This window comes from Mytilus galloprovincialis, chromosome 8, assembly GCF_965363235.1.
Source record: "Mytilus galloprovincialis chromosome 8, xbMytGall1.hap1.1, whole genome shotgun sequence".
NCBI classification, from domain to species: Eukaryota; Metazoa; Mollusca; class Bivalvia; order Mytilida; family Mytilidae; genus Mytilus; species Mytilus galloprovincialis.
Genome location: NC_134845.1, coordinates 22,936,844 through 22,956,118, shown reverse-complemented (window position 1 = coordinate 22,956,118; position 19,275 = coordinate 22,936,844). Strand labels below are relative to the sequence as shown.

General features: G+C 32.5%; 1 protein-coding gene across 1 annotated transcript; it reads left to right on the top strand.

The window, feature by feature from the left end:
• Positions 1 to 4,390: 4,390 nt before the first annotated feature.
• On the top strand, positions 4,391 to 17,430 carry LOC143043184 (uncharacterized). Its single transcript, XM_076215602.1, has 8 exons — positions 4,391 to 4,511; positions 5,808 to 5,982; positions 6,582 to 6,685; positions 7,886 to 8,020; positions 13,881 to 14,078; positions 15,617 to 15,720; positions 16,509 to 16,632; positions 17,302 to 17,430. Exons 1-8 carry the CDS (start codon positions 4,451 to 4,453, stop codon positions 17,316 to 17,318), a joined length of 918 nt encoding a protein of 305 aa, XP_076071717.1. The 5' UTR covers positions 4,391 to 4,450; the 3' UTR covers positions 17,319 to 17,430.
• The last annotated feature ends 1,845 nt before the right edge of the window (positions 17,431 to 19,275 follow it).

Genomic DNA, 19,275 nt, shown 5'->3' with positions numbered 1-19,275 from the left:
GTTTTCGGTATCACAAACTAGTCAAAACATTTACTAAATTTTATCATCGGTATAAGGACATCATTCGTAAATATAGCTCAACATGCAGACTTCTTATACGTTCAGGTATTTCACATCCAATTTTTTATGGAAATATTCTTTATAAAGCACAAAGGTGTCAGTATTCACCTCAAACACTAACAAAACCTTTGAATAGACTTATTAAGAAGGGATATAGTTACGAGACTGTTGTCAGGTCATTAAAGATTGCATATTTTGGCGTTAATATTGATTCACTTATAGGGTCTTTGCATCGGAACTAAACACATTTATTCAAAAACCAGTTGTTGGCATGACACGGGTTGTGTTCTTCTCATATATGTTATGATGGTATGATACTAAACCCCTAACGGGAAGGATTGTGCCTGATGTTCATATGATGAAATCATAATCTTTCAGTCAGTTTAATTGAAGTCTGGAGCTGGCATGTCAGTTAACTGCTAGTAGTCTGTTGTTATTTATGTATTATTGTCATTTTGTTTATTTTCCTTGGTTACATCTTCTGACATCAGACTCGGACTTCTCTTGAACTGAATTTTAATGTGCGTATTGTTATGCGTTTACTTTTCTACATTGGCTAGAGGTATAGGGGGAGGGTTGAGATCTCACAAACATGTTTAACCCTGCCGCATTTTTGCGCCTGTCCCAAGTCAGGAGCCTCTGGCCTTTGTTAGTCTTGTATTATTTTAATTTTAGTTTCTTGTGTACAATTTGGAAATTAGTATGGCGTTCATTATCACTGAACTAGTATATATTTGTTTAGGGGCCAGTTGAAGGACGCCTCCGGGTGCGGGAATTTCTCGCTACATTGAAGACCTGTTGGTGACCTTCTGCTGTTGTATTTTTTCTATGGTCGGGTTGTTGTCTCTTTGGCACATTCCCCATTTCCATTCTCAATTTTATGATATAAATGCCATGCATACGAAGCGCTTTTTCTGGCTTTACCTTCATCAGAAACGCTAAATGCGTATTTTTGAAAGCCAAACATGTACATGTATAATAACCAAAACACTTAAAGAGCTCAATAGCTTCTGATGCAGTTCAAACCTTAGTTTCTTTATTCCGTCAGGATGGGGCTGCGTTTATTTGCTAACAAAATATACGTGTCTCAATAGAATGCAAAATAACAAGCATGGCTTAATTTGGGGTCTTACTTAAGTGGAGATCTGATCCAGGATCCCATTTATTTATTGTTTTGTCAGAATCCCGTATCCCGCTTATCATTGAAGTTAATTTGACTTTTCCCACCTAACTTCGTTTCCCGGTTTCCAGGCAAAATAATTTGACTGTTAAAGTTTGTCATATCTGCACAGTGGCTGATCCAGAACTTTTCCTATGGGGGGCCCGCTGACTGACCTAAAAGGGGGGGCGCGCCCCAGTCATGCTTCAATGATTCCCTATATAATCAACCAAATTTTTCCCACAAAAGGGGGGCCCGGGCCCCCCAGGCCCCCCCCCTGGATCCGCCTATGCTACACACCAATGTATTTATTTGATGTACGTTTTTTCTTCAACCATTGCCACTAATTTTATAAAACATTCTTAGAATCCTAACCATATACATATGATGCCATCATTGTACTGTTCCTATTTTTGGTCATTGAAGAATTATTTTTTTGGCGTTTACTTACCTCAGCTTTGACTGTGCCCCTATCCTGGTACCTTTTATAACTATTTACACCACTGGATCGATGCCACTGCTGGTGGACGTTTCGTCCCCGAGGGTATCACTATCAACGTATATTTGTTCCACCTAACAGAAGTTCCAATGGAAACTTTGTTATAAACAATGTCATAATATCTGTTCCTGTTGGAACAAATATTCTATACCATTTATTCCGTTAGGAACATTTACTGTAATATTTATTCCAGTGGAAATAATATTCCAGAATAATGTTTCCATTTGGAACTTATATTATGAAGGAACTTCTATTCCGTGACATCACCAGCCCAGTAGTCAACATTTCGGTGTTGACATGAATATCAATAATGTGATCATTTTTATAAATTTCATGTTTACAAAACTTAGAATTTTTCGAAAAACTAAGGATTTTCTTATCCCAGGCATAGATTATTACCTTAGCCGTATTTGGCATATTTTTTTGGAATTTGGATACTCAATGCTCTTCAACTTTGTACTTGTTTGGCTTTATAAATATTTTGATATGAGCGTCACTGATGAGTCTTATGTAGACGAAACGAGCGTCTGGCGTACTAAATTATAATCCTGGTACCTTTGATAACTATTTACTAGTAGGTACCTATTTCGTATCATCAACTCTAGATATCCCTAAATCCCTTAATATGATTCATTAAAATTTTCTAACAATCTTTAAAATAAAAAATATTGTGCACTTTTTATTTTAAGCAATGTTTGGGGTAACTTCTAGTGAGATTTGCTCTCAATACCATGTATTTTTATATTTCCATGAACGTGGTCGCAGTTGTTTTGGTTACTTTGGATTCATTTTTATTCGTTGGATACTAATTCCCGTGGATTTCATGTGTATAGATGAACCACGAAATTAAGTGTTCAACTAAAGACAAGTTTTCAATACGGTCACATGTATATGCAGACTTTGGCAAAACCACGAAATCAAATATTTAGAAAATGCAAGTGTTGTTCAATCCATAAAAATTGATACCCATGAAAATAAATGAATTCACAGTATGACTTGTCAAACCAAACGTTTGGAACGAGTAGAGGCAAATTTCTAAAAATTCTAAAAATTTGTTTCTCAGTATTATAATTCCCCATAAATGTAGTTTTCATTCCGTGCAATATAAAAAAAAATCACTTAAGAGAGACCAAAATGACACAGAAAGCAACAACCATAGGTGACCGTTCAACAACGATCAAAGCCTATACCACATAGCCAGCTATAAAAGGCCCCGAAATGACAATGTAAAACAATTCAAACGAGAAAACTATAACGGCTTAACTATGTACAAAAAAAATGAACGAAAAACAAATATGTAACAAATAACAAACGATAACCACTGAATTACAGGCTCCTGACTGGGGACAGGCACTTACAATGTACATACAGAAAGTGGCGGGATTAAACATGTTAGCGGGATTCAAATCCTCCCCTAACCTTGGACAGTGATGTAACAGTACAATATAGAACGAACTATAAAAATCATTTGAAAAAGGCTCAACTCATCAGATGGATAAAAATACAAATACTACAAATACATGTGGACGTGGCCGGGTACTTGTACATCTCAAATAGATGTGGTTGATTTGCAATACGTTTTGGAAGAAGACATTAAAATCTAAACAGCACATGTTTTCAAACATGGTAAATCTGCCCTCTCCTGCTACATCAATAAATAAAAAACACACAAATTAAAAAAAAAACACACCAAGTTCAGATCTGACAGTACTAGCAGTTAGTGACAGCTAGTTCAAAGACACTAACAACTAATAAAAAAGCATGCATCTAAGACTAACGTATCAATCAGTTCACATCCAACATCCAATGGATTTAGTGTAAAGACGTCATAAACAGTCAAGAGAAAACATGACCTTGTGCAATGCCAAGATATAGGTATCGACAGATTGTAGATCCATAAATGTGTATCATGGATCTACAAGTTGTTTATTTCTAAAAAAAAGATTTCTTGCTTTAAATTAAAAGTATTTTTTGAGACGAAAAAAAGCGATTGCATATAATTTAAGTTTTTGAACGCATTTTTAATTGATATTTTAACAGGAGTTTACCGTGATTTTTTTGCTGGTAATACTTTATCTCATCTACTTTGTTAGGACAGTTGCAGGGTTTCGGAAATATTAATGCATAAATTGTATTAAATGTTAAATAATGGCAGTTGAACGAAAAACAAAGCGCACGTTTGAAATTCTCAGAAAGATAATTTATGGTGTGATTCAACTTTACTTATTACTGGAAGGAAATGGTAGGTATGAAATTATGTGTAAATTTAATACAATGCACTTCCATTATAACAGGATGGTTGTCATCTTTATTTATGTATAATATTTAAGATTGGAATTTTCAATTTGATGACATGTTAAAAACTAGGTTAGAAAAAATTAATCGAAAAGGATCTGATTCAATGAAAACGAAAAAGAGAAAATGAAATCACTCAGGGCGAACTTAAAAGAACTTAAAAGAAAATCCCGTCTAAATCCAGAAATATAAGATTAAAGAAGACCTCATAATCTATATTCTTTACCCATTTAAGACGAAACTGATAAACAAAAGAATCGTGTTCCATTGAATGTAAAACAATTAAGTTCATTTTCTATTGTCTTAACGCAATAATACGGACTGGTGATTTTCATTTCGTGTAACGCAGGGATATAGTCATAATCACAATATTTAATAAAAAAAACTAAAAATGTGAAGATTATTATTCGAGAGTGATTTTAGCTGGCATATACAATATGTATAGAGGAATATCATTTATTGTAATTAACTTCTTCTTTACATTTCTTACTGAATTAGGTAAGTCAATTTATTGTACTACCTAACTGTAATGATATTGTATTTAGTCGTGCAATAATATTCACCGTATATACATGTACCTGTCAATTTGAGAAAGGACAAGGTACGATAAGGCCCGTTTTTGGCCCCCCTATTTTCTCATTTTTCTCATTTTGTTTTGTAAAGCTATTTATAATGTTAAAATATTCCCTGATGCTTGAAGTTTGTTTTGATGAACTTCAAAACCACTTATTTTAGCAACTGGGTGGGGTGAAGGGGTAAACTTTCTGTTATTATTCAAATATTGTACTAGTTTATATTTGTTGGCACCAATTTTCGCGGATGAAGGAAAACTTGCATGTTCGAGGACATTGAAAATTGTGGTTATGCCAAAGTCTTTATACAAGCCTTTAGAAAAGTTGTCATTCGTTGAACATTTAATTTCATGGTTCACCTATACCCACGAAATCCACGAAAATTGGTATCCAACGATTAATAATTAATCCACAGTAATTATTATTCACTTTGAAGGTGTTTGTACAACGAATTTTTAGTTTAGAAGTGCCTGTGCCAACGTGACCAAGGATTTTTTTCATGTCAATGTCATTAGCACTGTTTTTGCTGTCCAAATCGCCGTTATTTTCCTTGGGTCAAGTAGGTGCACCCTTTTAAATTTTATGAAATAATGACCAAAAAATCGTAATTTTCCCTTATTTTGTCGTTTGTTATGCCCTTTTATCCCCTCACCTCACCCATTTTCTGAAATTAATGGTTTTAAAGTTCATACAATCAAACCTCAAATCTAAGGGAATATTTTAACATGATACATGTAAGCAGCTTTTCAAAACAGAATTTGAAAAATAAGAAAATAGGGGAGGCGAAAACGGGCCTTATCGTGTCTTGTCCTTTCAACAATAAAATATAATTTGCACAAAAAGCTAGTATCTTTTAAACAATTTTCTAACCTCGTGTGTGTTAATAAATTCTGTATTCTGCTGTTAAATATGTTTTGGTTATTTTTGTCCTCGGGGTACTGTCTCATAACCAACGTGTCCTTTTTTAAATCAAAATAGTCTCAACGTCTTTGATAGCAAGTTCAAAAGTTTCAAGAAATCGTACGTTCTCACAATCTGATATCGGCAGCTGTACAGAAAGATGTCGTATAACAACTTCATGAACAGGACAAATCGAATGAGTTAATAAAACAGTCTAAAATTGGTTCACACGAAATGATCAGGAAACACGTGTGTTTTAGTAAACAAAACAAAAAAGAGAAAGAGACAATAGATAACTTTTATTTTTTCCATTCTTTTCCAGAGTGTGCTTGTACTCTTCCGTCACAACTGACAGGAAATTGGTGGGACAGTCGAACCAATGGAGTTGTTACTTTTAATTCATTGGCAGTTACAAGTGGCTGGAAACTCACAATAAATGCTGCTATATGGAACACGTTTACCTGTGTTGAAAGTGATTCCTCTTATCTAGTATTTCGGTATGATCTTTTTTTTCCATGGCGTAAATTAAACTCTTGTATTTTAGAATAAAAAAATATGGTAAAATGTTCCCGACATGCTCACAAACATTCGAAAAGAATTCTTCATGAATATCCATGGACTACTCGCTTACCCGTTGTAACTGTTAAAAAAATGATTGAAAAAATGCACGTATCTTTACTCCAGGTTTCAACAACGTGTCGTCCACTTTTTTGAGATAGAAAATACACATGAAACTGATTTTACTATATTTTACACTACACATGTTCAATTAGCTGTAGCACAGAGAAAACAATAGGACGATGAGAATAATTGCCTATGAGATAACTCTCCACCAGAGATAAAATGCCATATGAGAAGAATTTGCTGACTCCATTTTGACCCGTAGGCTGTCAGTCTATTTGATACATGTATCAAGACGTCTTCTATTTCCATAATTTTTCTGACAAAACGGTTGGTTCAAAATTTTTGAAATTTTTATTTGTTTGGTTAAAGGGTCAAAGTAAATACTTTGACAAAATGTTATGAAAATTAATCTCCCTGTAGTGTTAGGTACCACCTTAAGTATGAATTTTAATTACATGTCTTATGTTAACAGAAGTGATACTCACAATCATTTGTTTGGAGTGGATTATTATGCCGTCTATTGTCTGGAATATAGTAGCCTAACAACCAACAGCTATTCATATTATGTGCGGTCTAGTAAGTTGCCATTACATTTTCGTTTGTTGTTAAAAAAAAATGGAAAAGGGGAGTTGGGGTTTACGTAGAGAAAAACATGGTTTTTATCATATATGGTTAATTGCTTTTTGAATGCAAATGAGAAGTGGGGTAAAAGTAAATGGAACAACAACAACCGGAAAACATAAATTTAGTATTGCCAAACCGGCTGAGCTACATCAAAAACAATTTTGCACTGTTTTACCTATCTCAAGACATATATATTATTGACAACTTGGATAATTCTACCCTTATAAAAAATATGATTCCAATTAACACTCATGAAAAGTGCAAATTAATCCATGAAATTGTTTTTTGTTTTCGTTGTTTTCAACTGTGACCATTATGTTGTTTACTCATTTTACAGATTTGTTTACTTCAAATGACTTTTGCCGTGGACAGAAATATAAAAGAATAATTGATCTTCAATCTTTTTTTTTCAAAACAATGTTTTGAGTGCACCGCACCTTCTATGCCCCGAATTTATTTGTTCCTTGCTAAAATCAGTTGTTTACGGACTATATTTTACTTGTTTATTTTCGAATAACTTCCATATATAACCAGTGTAAAACATAACTGAATAACTGTCAAAAATCAATTCAAAAGGCTTAAACTTTAAGTCTGCTATTTCGGTAATTTCCTTCAATAACTGAGAAAATCATTTCTATAATTATTGTTCAGTTTCAAATAAATATCGCCTGTTATATAAATCATGTCAAAACACATTGATATCATTGATATTACATGAAATCAACTATATGAACATATTATGCAATTCGTAAAATGTCACTAGCCTAAAAATATCTATGCATTTTTTATGCATGACGAAAAAATAAATAATTTTACAAAATTGCAGCAGTTTCTGCAATAATTATCTTAAACAATAGATTTGCAAAGTAAAATTTTGTATCGGCGATCATAAATAAACTATAAAATAACGATGAGGTTTACAAAGGGTAATATGTTTTAAACGATTATTTGATATATAAGTTTTTTTGTGAGACCCTCTTTACAACGGGGTTACAATTTGTAGCGCAAGCGCGGTACTGACACCTGCGTCATAAAAAACACATCATAGTCTTTACAAACAACATTACATGATTTATATGAAGTCGGTCGAATAAAGTTTAGTATGTTCGTTATTGTACATCGTCTTGATGAGACTATATTTTCTGTTTTCAGATGTGGAAGATTTCACTGGTAAGAGAGTATTCCTATTAGATCAATCACTAGATCCAAGTTACACTAGTACTGCACAGTATTGTAATCATACGAATGGTCCAGCCACAGGAGAATATAATGTTTTAGTGAAGGAAAGTGAGTTAAAGTGATCAAGTTAATTATATTATATGAAAATCATTGTGTTTTGATATACAGTATTAGTTATGGTACATTCGTAATAAATGATTTTTGGCGGTAGAAGCTTGCATACCCTTAATCACACGTTTAACATGTTATACACAAGAAATACTATTATGATACGATTAGAAAAATCAAAACAAATCAAAGTACTGAAGTACTGAACATCAGAGGACCTCAAGTTGTGTTGAATTATTGATAAATGACAGGTGTTTATATTATACCTACCAGACAGATATGTTCACCATACAATATAGTACAAATATTAAATATAATATGCTATCATATCTGAGATACTGACTTGAACTAGGAAACTTAACTTTGTGAATTATCAATGATTACTTGGTCAAATGAGAACTGTTAGATTGGCATTATGACCATATAGTTGCACACATACAAAAATCGTTAGCGTATAACTTATAATAGATAATCAACATAGCAAACAATTCTTCGAGTAGCTATATAGTCACTCACTGAACTATGAAAAAGAGGTTCAAGACAATCATTTCAAAACAGATAAATTGTAATATTGTGGCTAATTAAAAAATAAAGTGGGGAAAATATATTGTTTTGGCAAAAGGGGTGGCGAAAAAAATAATTGACCCAGGGGAAACTTTGGGGCTAAAGATACCAGATGAACAGCAAACTCATAAATGGAAAATAAACTTACAATTCCATGACTAAAACTGAAAAAGACATGCATACAAATAAAAGTACACTAGAAACAACATAGAAAACTAAAGACTGAGCAACACGAACCCCAACAAAACAGGTGATCTCAGGTGCTCCGGATGGGTAAGCAGATCCTGCTCTACAAATGGCATTAATTAACAATGTTTGTACATGTAGTATCCAGGTCTTTTTTCTGAAACATTTAGCTTTTGGATCAATTGCTAATTAAATGGATGTTAACACAGCAAGATTACTATCCCTTATTCTAGATTTTTGTTGCAGTCAACACAAACTCTTTAAATGTTCATAAATAGCTTCACTGAGTTACATTTGTATCTTGGTTTTATTGTAACACAGTCAATCATTTATCCATTATATTTTTTTTTTAAATTAGCAGCTATACATGTACATTGTAGGTTCTGTTTTCTAATAAGGTCTTTCCACCTTTCCGTGGAAAGACCTATTGATTTTGTTCTGATTATTATTTTTTTTTTCTTCCGCCTAATTTTTTTTCTTGCGTAATTTTGTTGTTTCAAAAGATGTCGCTTAGATATTTGGAATATGATATCGTATAGTTTATACGCTTTAAAACTGACAACCGCGCAACTAGATACTTTGCGTTGTAAGAGTTATCTCCCCAAACACTGTTTTTCTTGTGGCCACTACTCCTTCGCAACCGTAAAAGATTATGACAAATTTATTTTACCAAATTGCTCGTTACATCTTCAGGATTCGGAGTTTAGTTTTAACCGAAGCTATCCGGATACTCCATATGAGAGTTATTCCCCCTTATGTATTTGATATAAGTGATTTGCATTTCTAACTGGTAAACCATAAGTGCTAGAGACCTAGGGTCTTTTAATTTGATATCCTTGGTCCAAAAAAATGAAAATTAGGTCAAGGTCAAGGGTCAAGGTCATATTCTAGATTTTTTATTTTGGCTTACATGTATTTTTACTTATTTTCAAAAACCTTATAACATATCTACATCTTATTTTCACTAAATTGTTAGTTGCGACATGCCGTTACTTATAAATTTTGGTTGAAAGGGTGCGTAAACAATAAATAGGAGTTTTTGCCCATCTTATATTTAGAATTATGCGTAAAGTCATATGACTCATTAACCATACATAATAAAGACCTAGGGTCTTTTGATTTGAGATCCTAGGTTTATGACCTTGAAATTGAGGTCAAGGTCATAGGTAGTTTGCACGTTCTAGATTTTGACCTTTGCTTTAAATTCATATTTATATATTATAAAGCCATAGGAACTGACATTTTAGATTGATTTTTGATATTTTGATAATAAAATAGATCTTCACTTGTGGAAAGACCTTCAATTGTTCTTTGAACAATTGGTTTTTAATTATTAAATGGTTCATTGTAAATATTACAATGTATTATATGTAGATAGCCATTTGCTAATGATGGTATTTTTGTTAATTGAATATCACAACATTTGGATAGTTTTTCAACTGTTAGGTTTTTTTTACTTTGTTCTCGATTTAATACTTTGGATACCACTGGTTTAGCAATGAGAACATTTTGCACTATACATATAGAACACAACTACCATATGAATGTGTCGGTCCTTTGTAAGAAACCTGTAAAACAGGCCTTGTAATTTTTTGGTGTATATCTTGATTTCCCGATTGTACATTGATGTGGCCATTAGTTTTCTTGTATATATTGTTTAACATTTGACATTTCATGGCTATTTCTAACTGATTTATGTATAGTTTTTTTCTGATTGTAAAAATGTTGTATGGTTATAAGCTTTATTTCTTTTTCATCATTTTGTCTAGAGCCGGTGTCTGATTTATACCAATCATACCTCCCTTTTCTTTTTTTATGAATAATGACAAGTTTGGTTTTAATTTTCATTTATGTATGTACATGTAACAATATAAAACAGTATATATACATGTATAATCTCATTCCATCATTAATATTGGTCATTGTCGGTATATATTTATCTTTAAGTTTAACAATGTACTGTGAAAGAGCTATCTTCTAACAGATACTTAGTATTTAAAGGACAAGTTTCACTTATTGCCCAAAATAGCCTAAACTATAAAACTCCAAAAAGTTCTCAATTTGGTTCGTAATTTGGGTCTATTTCAAAAGTCTTAACACTCAACAAATCAGTTCTTTTCATAAAAGTACATTTTATGTTCCAAATTTGTCAAAATGTGATGATTTTGGGCAATTTTCAGACCTGAAAGCTTTAAGCCTTTAGGAATAAAGATTTGGCCGCTACTTACATGTACCATCCAAAATGTTTTGTAACCAAAAGAATCCAAATCTGATATATATAATTCATCAGTATAAAAACTTTTTAGATCTTGGATGGCAGCCAAGTTTAATTATGCCAAAAACAATTAAAGTTTTACCATAGTTATCTGTGGTATAATTTTCACAATTATTCAATGGTTTTGTTGTCTGATTTTCGAATAGAAAAATAAAGATGGCAAGACCTGAACGATGCCGCCTAATTTTTTTAAGTAACATATGAACAACAGAGTCAGTGTGGGGCCACTAAGCTAAACTGCCCGCTTTGCACCAGCCAATATAAATGAATGCCTAGGGTGGGAATCGAACCCACATACACCAACTCTGTTGTCCCTATATTTTTTTTAAAAATAAACAAAAAATTGTCAAGAACAAATTTAAAAATATAGCGCTCATAGGTTTGTCTCAATAAAGATTTGCTTAGTTTGCTTATGCAGTATCCCAATATTGCTCTCAATAGTATAAATAGGCTCATGTGTGCTCAAATAACCATTTAGATTAGTCTCAATATTGATATATATCTAACTCAATTGAGTAGATCTAGCTCAAATTTTACTCAACATATATAACTGATCATATTTGCTCAATTTAAGATCTCATGGGTGCTCATAGATAAAGTTAACTGATTGTATTTCTCATAGATATAACTAATCATATTTGCTCAATTCAAGTTCTCATATGCACATATGCATGTATGTGTGAACAAATGTCTAATATAAGTTACTAAAATTTGACATGGATATGGTTACACATTTAAATTTAATAAATAATGCTGTAGAGAATGATAAGCACAAGTATGTCATCAAATTATCATATAATTTTGACGATACATGTCATGTATGGTCAAAATAATACAATACTACAAGCTAAGGAAGACTTAAAAAACAGGACAGTTAATCTATATTTATATCTCCAAAACTGTAAGGTTTCTCCCAATATATCTATAGTAATTCAGTAAATGTGATTAACCCAAATTCTGACATTTCAGTGTAAAGTAAGACTTGATTTTACGAGCAAGAGTCTTTATACACTCAAAAAGAGTCCAACTCTATAGGAAGAAGAAAAAGTCGAAGATTCTCTGAATATTATATAAACAATAAATTCAACCAATAATTATATATTAGAATTGACTTACATAGACATAGTCAAAGTCATTACAAAGTCCGCGTATTTTCCAGTCAAGGGACATATTCACATATATACTAATGCAACAAACTAAGTCGGAGAAGGAGCGAAAATCCGAAACCGTATCTTAAAAAACAGAAAATAGTTCCGTGTGTGTGTCCAAGTGATCAATCTACTTGTTATTTACGAAGAAAAGAAATTTAACTCAAAAAATTGTTGAGATCTTTATAAAAACAAATTGTTGTTATAAAAAATACACAAATAGTAACCTTATCTTTAAAGGCCTTGCAGGTTCTTGTTACTCCTACCCAATCTGCTGGTATTTTCAAAATGGCTGCGGGGGACGTGACCTGATAATTTATTTTAATATTATGACAGATTAAATTTTCCTGGTTTTGCTACGTTAATATTATAGACAAATATGCTACAAACGAGGGCCCTCATGGGGTTTTTGATTATGTGATTACTTGGCCGTTTTTTTTAATGATTATTTGATTATTAAGCCAAATATTTCATGATTATTTGATTACCTAGGACTGTATTTTTAGTTTATGATTATTTGATTACTAAAGATAAGCAAATATTTAATGATTATGTGATTATATTGGCAAAAAAATGGTGATTATGTGATTACTAGGACCCCCCCCCCCATGAGGGGCCTCACAAACGGTTTAAAAAGGTTACTCCAAATCAAATAATTGAAATATAATTACCTTTCTGTGTATAAATGTGTGAATTGATTTCCTCTCGATTTTCTACACGCTCGATCTTGTCCACTTGCGCACTCGTGGTATTCATCCGCAACAACAATTTTTGACTCGTAAATACAAATATTTCTAACGACAAAACATTTTCATATTATAAATTTTGCATTAAGAAAAATTAAAAAAACTGAGTATCCATTGAAAACATGAATTTAAAAGAAGCGATACGGAATTTTATTCTGCACTATATAGGTCCGCGGGTCTATAATGTCGGTTATTATTCCAAAACTAATTATATATGCATCTCTTTGATCTTTGCGCGAATTGAAAAGTAGGCGATGGCAATACACCCGAGGCCCCTCAGGGGCCTCTGATGTAAAAATAAATATACAAAAGGTTTACCTGTATATTAAAAATGAAGATGTGATATGATTGCTAATGAGACAACTCTCCACAAGAGACCAGAATGACACAGAAATAAACAACTATAATAGGTCACCGTACGGCCTTCAACAATGACCACAGCATAGTCAGCTATAAAAGGCCCAGAAAATCCACTGTAAAACAATTCAAACGAGAAAACTTACGTCCTAATTTATGTACAAAGCAATTAACGAAAAACAAATACATGTATGTAACACATAAACAAACGACAACTACTGGATTGCAGGCTTCTGACTTGGGACATAAATACAAAATGTAGCGAGGTTAAACATGTTATCGGGATTCCAACTCTTCCCCTAACCTGGGACAGTGGTATACCAGTAGAATATAAGAATGAACTATACAAATCAGTTGAAAAAGGCTTAAAAGAGGTATGAAAGATACCAGACGGACAGTCAAACTCATAAATCGAAAATAAACTGACAACGCTATGGCTAAAAATGAAAAAGACAAACAGACAAACAATAATCACTTATCAGATGGATACAAATACGAGTGAACGTTTAACAGCCACTCCTCATTTCCGTCATCTATTATTTGTAAAGAGCAATAATTGACGCGAATTTACAATTTATTTCTAGATATGCAACAATCTGTTCACCTCGAGCAGTACTTTCCTGATCCTCTGCTTGGAGTGTTTTCATACACTGTTAATGACGGTTCTAGTACATCATGTGGAACAGGATCTGTCTGGGATGGATGCTATGTAAATGGATATATAGACAGAACAACTGCTGTTTTAAACTACACAACGTGTGCAACAACGGTTATGGGTTCCAGTGAGTTCTTTTCTTATTGAATTCAAAATTTTATTTCCATGTTTAAAAATTTTATTGGTTAAAATGAAGTTGCTGTTTTATAATTTTACAGAAATTAGTAAGTTAAGTTTTTCTGTGATGTTTTTTTTTTAATCTAGGTTATATCGTTTCACTCGTTATATAGACTTTCTTGTTTGGATAATAAAAAAAATAGCTACTTATATATTCTCAAAGCTAGCAGAGGCACAGGAAGTTTAATTAGATTAATTTGACGACCGCTGAGATGTATATAGAGAATGGCCGTCTTTATCCCTATGCCGCGTATTTGCGCGAAATCATCCCTTCTGTTGATATAAATTAAATATTAAATTATAATTGCTCTTCTGACATTTCATTCTGCAGTGGTAGCAATTGACAATATACATTTTAAAAAATATATGTACCGATTCTTCACGAATACATCCGATATACAGACGTTATATTTATAGGCTGGACAAAATAGTTTTCTTGGTATTATACTTCATCATAGGTCAAGGGACCGAAAATGAACATTATATTGTAATTCCGCAAAAAAATCGGTCAACTGCAATTAAACCCGTAATTCATAAACAAACAAAAAGGTTCAATCAAATTCAATTTACATGACAAAAATTGGTGTGAAGTCGGTAATAATACCGCGAAACACCTGGGCAACAACAAACAACAAATGTACTCAATTTCGATCCGCAAGTAATTCCAAAAAATCCTCTTACTTATATAGTTTATACTATAATCAATCGATGATAATGATGGTGATTTTTAACGACCTTTACTGACTCTAAAGCCCTCGCACGGTCGGGGAATGAATCGAATTTTAACATACGCATTTATTCGTATATCAAACTATTTTTTTTCTTTAATACTCTTTAGTTTAGTGTTGAGACAAAACTCAAACTAGTTTCTAATATTCACATGAAAAATATTGACATTAATTTGAGTCCTGCATTCACCGAAAACTTCCATTGTACACTCGAATAAAGAACGTAAACGGGGAATATATTAAAGACAACACCCCGACCAAAGAGTCGAAAATAACCCAAGTGCCCCAATAGGTATCCAACGCAACTAGAAAATCTAGCATCCGACGGCGGGCTTCAGCTAGCCCCTAAACAATAATGAATACTAGTTGAGTGAAATCGGAAATGAACATCACACTTAAGTCCGAAACATACAAATGAACCAACATTTATAAATCTTTCAAAACTAACAAAGGCTAATTGTTTCTGAGGTGTGACAGGCGTTAATAAAATATCATTTAAAATGTTAGCAAACTTAAGACATAAGCAAGGAAACGTTGATATCCTTGATGTCATTCAATGAAAAAAGAGGCGAGAGATACTAAAAGGACATTCAAGCTTATGAATTCAATAGTTACGTCAACTATTGCCACTTTTTCTAATTTTGTGCAATATTTATGAGGTTCATTAAACGACATTTGCATTAACGTGATTTCAATTTTTGGTTAGTGTTATATCAGTTTATATATAACATATTTGGCAACCGTTTATCTATTATTTTAGCCACTGGAATATTCTTTAATGTAGCGAACGTGACTGCTACTGGATCAACATACTACACAATTCTGATCAATTCTAATGGAGCAGATCCAATTTTCACATGTATTGTAAGTAAAATTAACTATAATACAAGTTTTGGAATAATTTTGCTGTATGTAGATGATAAGAAAAGGCAATTGAACTGCACTTTGACTGCTTTTTGTTATCTCACAGCCACAGTGTTAAATATGAAGCAAAATCTTACACTTCACTAAACCTTGACAACGACTCAAGCAGGATGTTGAGCAGTTTTCGTTGATATTCATGTAAGCATATTAACACGAATATTCGATTGACATTCTATATTTTTGTTAAGCATCGACCTTGTTCACGTTTGTTCTTCGATATAATAGACAAAATAATGCTCTGGGTTTTTGATTTTGCTACTTTGTTTTATATTTTTTCAATATCATACCGAATTTACTAAAGGTAACGAAATAAAACAAAACAAAAAACACCGCCAAGCTAAATGTGCAAAAGCTTGTATTTACTAGATTTCAATTAACGAAAATGCAAATTAAAAGTCAGATTTGTTGAGCAGTTCACACATTTGTGATAATGGCATTTATTATTAGTATGATTATGTTTATATATTTTACAGATAATTTTTTGGTAAAATAAAATCGTTGTTGTATAGTTTACAAATCATATTTCATTATTTCTGCGATATATTTTCTGAACGTGTTAGTTTTACTTTGTACTTGCTTGGCTTTATAAATATTTTGATCTGAGCATCACTGATGAGTCTTATGTAGACGAAGCGCGCGTCTGGCTTATCAAATTATAATCATGGTACCTTTCACAACTATTAATAACTGTAAATTCAGATTCTTTTTTATACATAGCTATTTTTCAGGCGGTATCACAATCTGGTAGTTCGCGTTCCATTAGTACAAATCCTGGCGGATGTGCAGCTAATCAAGTTTCAACAAGTAGAACATCACATGCTGACAGTCTACTCATTACATTGACAGAATATGGTATGTTATTTAAAAACAAAAACTTATTAAATGAAAAAGAAATTTAATGCTTTTTATAAATCTGAAACTGTCTGCGCAAAGTACTTTGCACAATACAAAATGTTGTGTATTGTCTCTGCTATTTAAATACGACGGTTACCATACTATTTTCCGTTGATCTGATCCGTTACATTTAAAATCGTTAAACAATATGCTATCACAAAACTGAACAGTGAAAGATCTGGTTCCAAACAACTAAACGTATCTGGAAGAAAACAAATGAAAGATGCGAATACAATAATCTTTTAAATTAAATGTCCACGATGACGTTTAACGTTTCTTAAATACGATCAAAGCCACCCATATTTGTATTCTTGATAAACCAAATATCGAAGCACACATAATTTTGTATTCTCTTAGCCATCTCATTATATCGAAGTAAAATGTTTAATAGCAATAATTATATTTGAATTCTGAGATTATCATTTCACTGGATTTTAAACAACTCTAGATCTCATACAAGTCGTATTTTTGTAATTGAATGTTCTAAATTGTATGGTGCCTTATCATGGACAAATATAACGGTCGAAACAATTTGTCTAAAATGATAAAATGATAAAACAATCGGAAATATATCAATCTTTCTTTATCTCTGAGTACACTAATGACTAGTTTTACGTTTTTTTTCAGAAACATGTCGTAAGTAGTCTTTAAGAGCTTTTGGATTCAAGCGTCACTGATGAGTCTTTTGTAGACGAAACGCGCGTCTGGCGTATACTAAATTTAGTCCTGGTATCTACATGATCTATGATGAGTTCATTTAGATGTTCTAGATATTATTAAATAGATATAGGAAGATGTGGTGTGAAATGTTTACTAAACAAGCTTAAGATATAATATAAAAGAAGATTCACGTACCCTTTAATGCTATCACAAAATGCTAGTAATCTGTTTCTATATATAGCTAGCAACAGCATTTAAATTATTTGTTTCAATTGATAATTGCTGATCATAAATATCAATACTGATATATGTCTTAATGACGAAATGTCTCAAAATACGAATATTTCTTTGCATTGGATATTCTATGAACATGTGAGAACTTCAAGTCTTTAATTAAAAAGATAATTCCAGCAGTAGTTTTACTCGCGGTAAGAGAAATATTTCGGTGGTTTAGAGACAATAAATATTGTATGATTCAAAATTGAGAATGGAAATGGGGAATGTGTCAAAGAGACAACAACCCGACCATAGAAGAACAGACAAAAGCAGAAGGTCACCAACAGGTCTTCAATGCAGCGAAAAATTCCCGCACCTGGAGGCGTCCTTCAGCTGGCCCCCAAACAATATATATATACTAGTTCAGTGATAATGAACGCCATACTAAACTCCAAATTGTACGCAAGAAACTAAAATTAAAAATAATACAAAACTAACAAAGGATTTAGGGACAGGCGCAACAAAGCGGCGGGATTAAACATGTGTATGAGATCTCAACCCTTCCCCTATACCTCTAGCCAATGTAGAAAAGTAAAACACATAACAATACGCACATTAAAATTCCGTTCAAGAGAAGTCCAAATTTGATGTCAGAAGGTGTAACCAAAGAAAATAAACAAAATGACAATAATACATAAATAACAACAGACTACTAGCAATTAACTGACAAGCCAGCTCCTGACTTCAATTAAACTGATTGAAATATTATGTCTTCAGGTAAAATCCTTCCCGTTAGGGGTTTAGTATCATACCATCATAACATATATGAGAAGAACATGACCCGTATCATGCCAACAAATGGTTTTTAAATGAATGTGTTTAGTTCCGATGCAAAGACCCTATAAGTGAATCAATACTAACGCCAGCATATGCAATCTTTAATGACCTGACAACAGTATCGTATCTATATCCCTTCTTAATAAGAAGCAGTCAGTACTTTTTAAATAATAATGGTTTTTGTATGTTTTAATAATGAATAAATACAATCACTTGAGAAGTGTATTAGTATATAAAGAATGCATGACATGACATTACTTACAAAAATGCAAAAAGAATACATGACATTACTTACAACAATGCAAAAAGAATGCATGACATTACTTACAACAATGCAAAAAGAATGCATGACATTACTTACAACAATGCAAAAAGAATGCATGACATTACTTACAACAATGCAAAAAGAATGCATGACATTACTTACAACAATGCAAAAAGAATGCATGACATTACTTACAACAATGCAAAAAGAATGCATGACATTACTTACAACAATTCAAAAAGACATGCTGTACAACAACAAGTAGACAAACCTGAATTTAAAAAAAAAAGATAATGATAAGACAGCTTAATTGCAAACTGATATGACTTGAAGTTACGGTGGATTCATTTATTTTCGGTGGTATCAATGTTCGTTGATATTTAATTTCGTGGTTTTGTCGAAGGCTGTAAGCAAGCCTATATCAAATGTGTTATTTATAAGTTTTTAAATGTACAATGTATATAGTTCTTGTAATCGAAAAATTTATATCACAGTCTTTACAACAACGACTTCAACTACTACCATGATGCCTACGACATCTAGCAACGATAGCAGCATTACTAACCCCTCAACAGGTGAAAGTTCTTCAGATGGTAGTAACACAGCAGCAGTGGTAGGGGCTG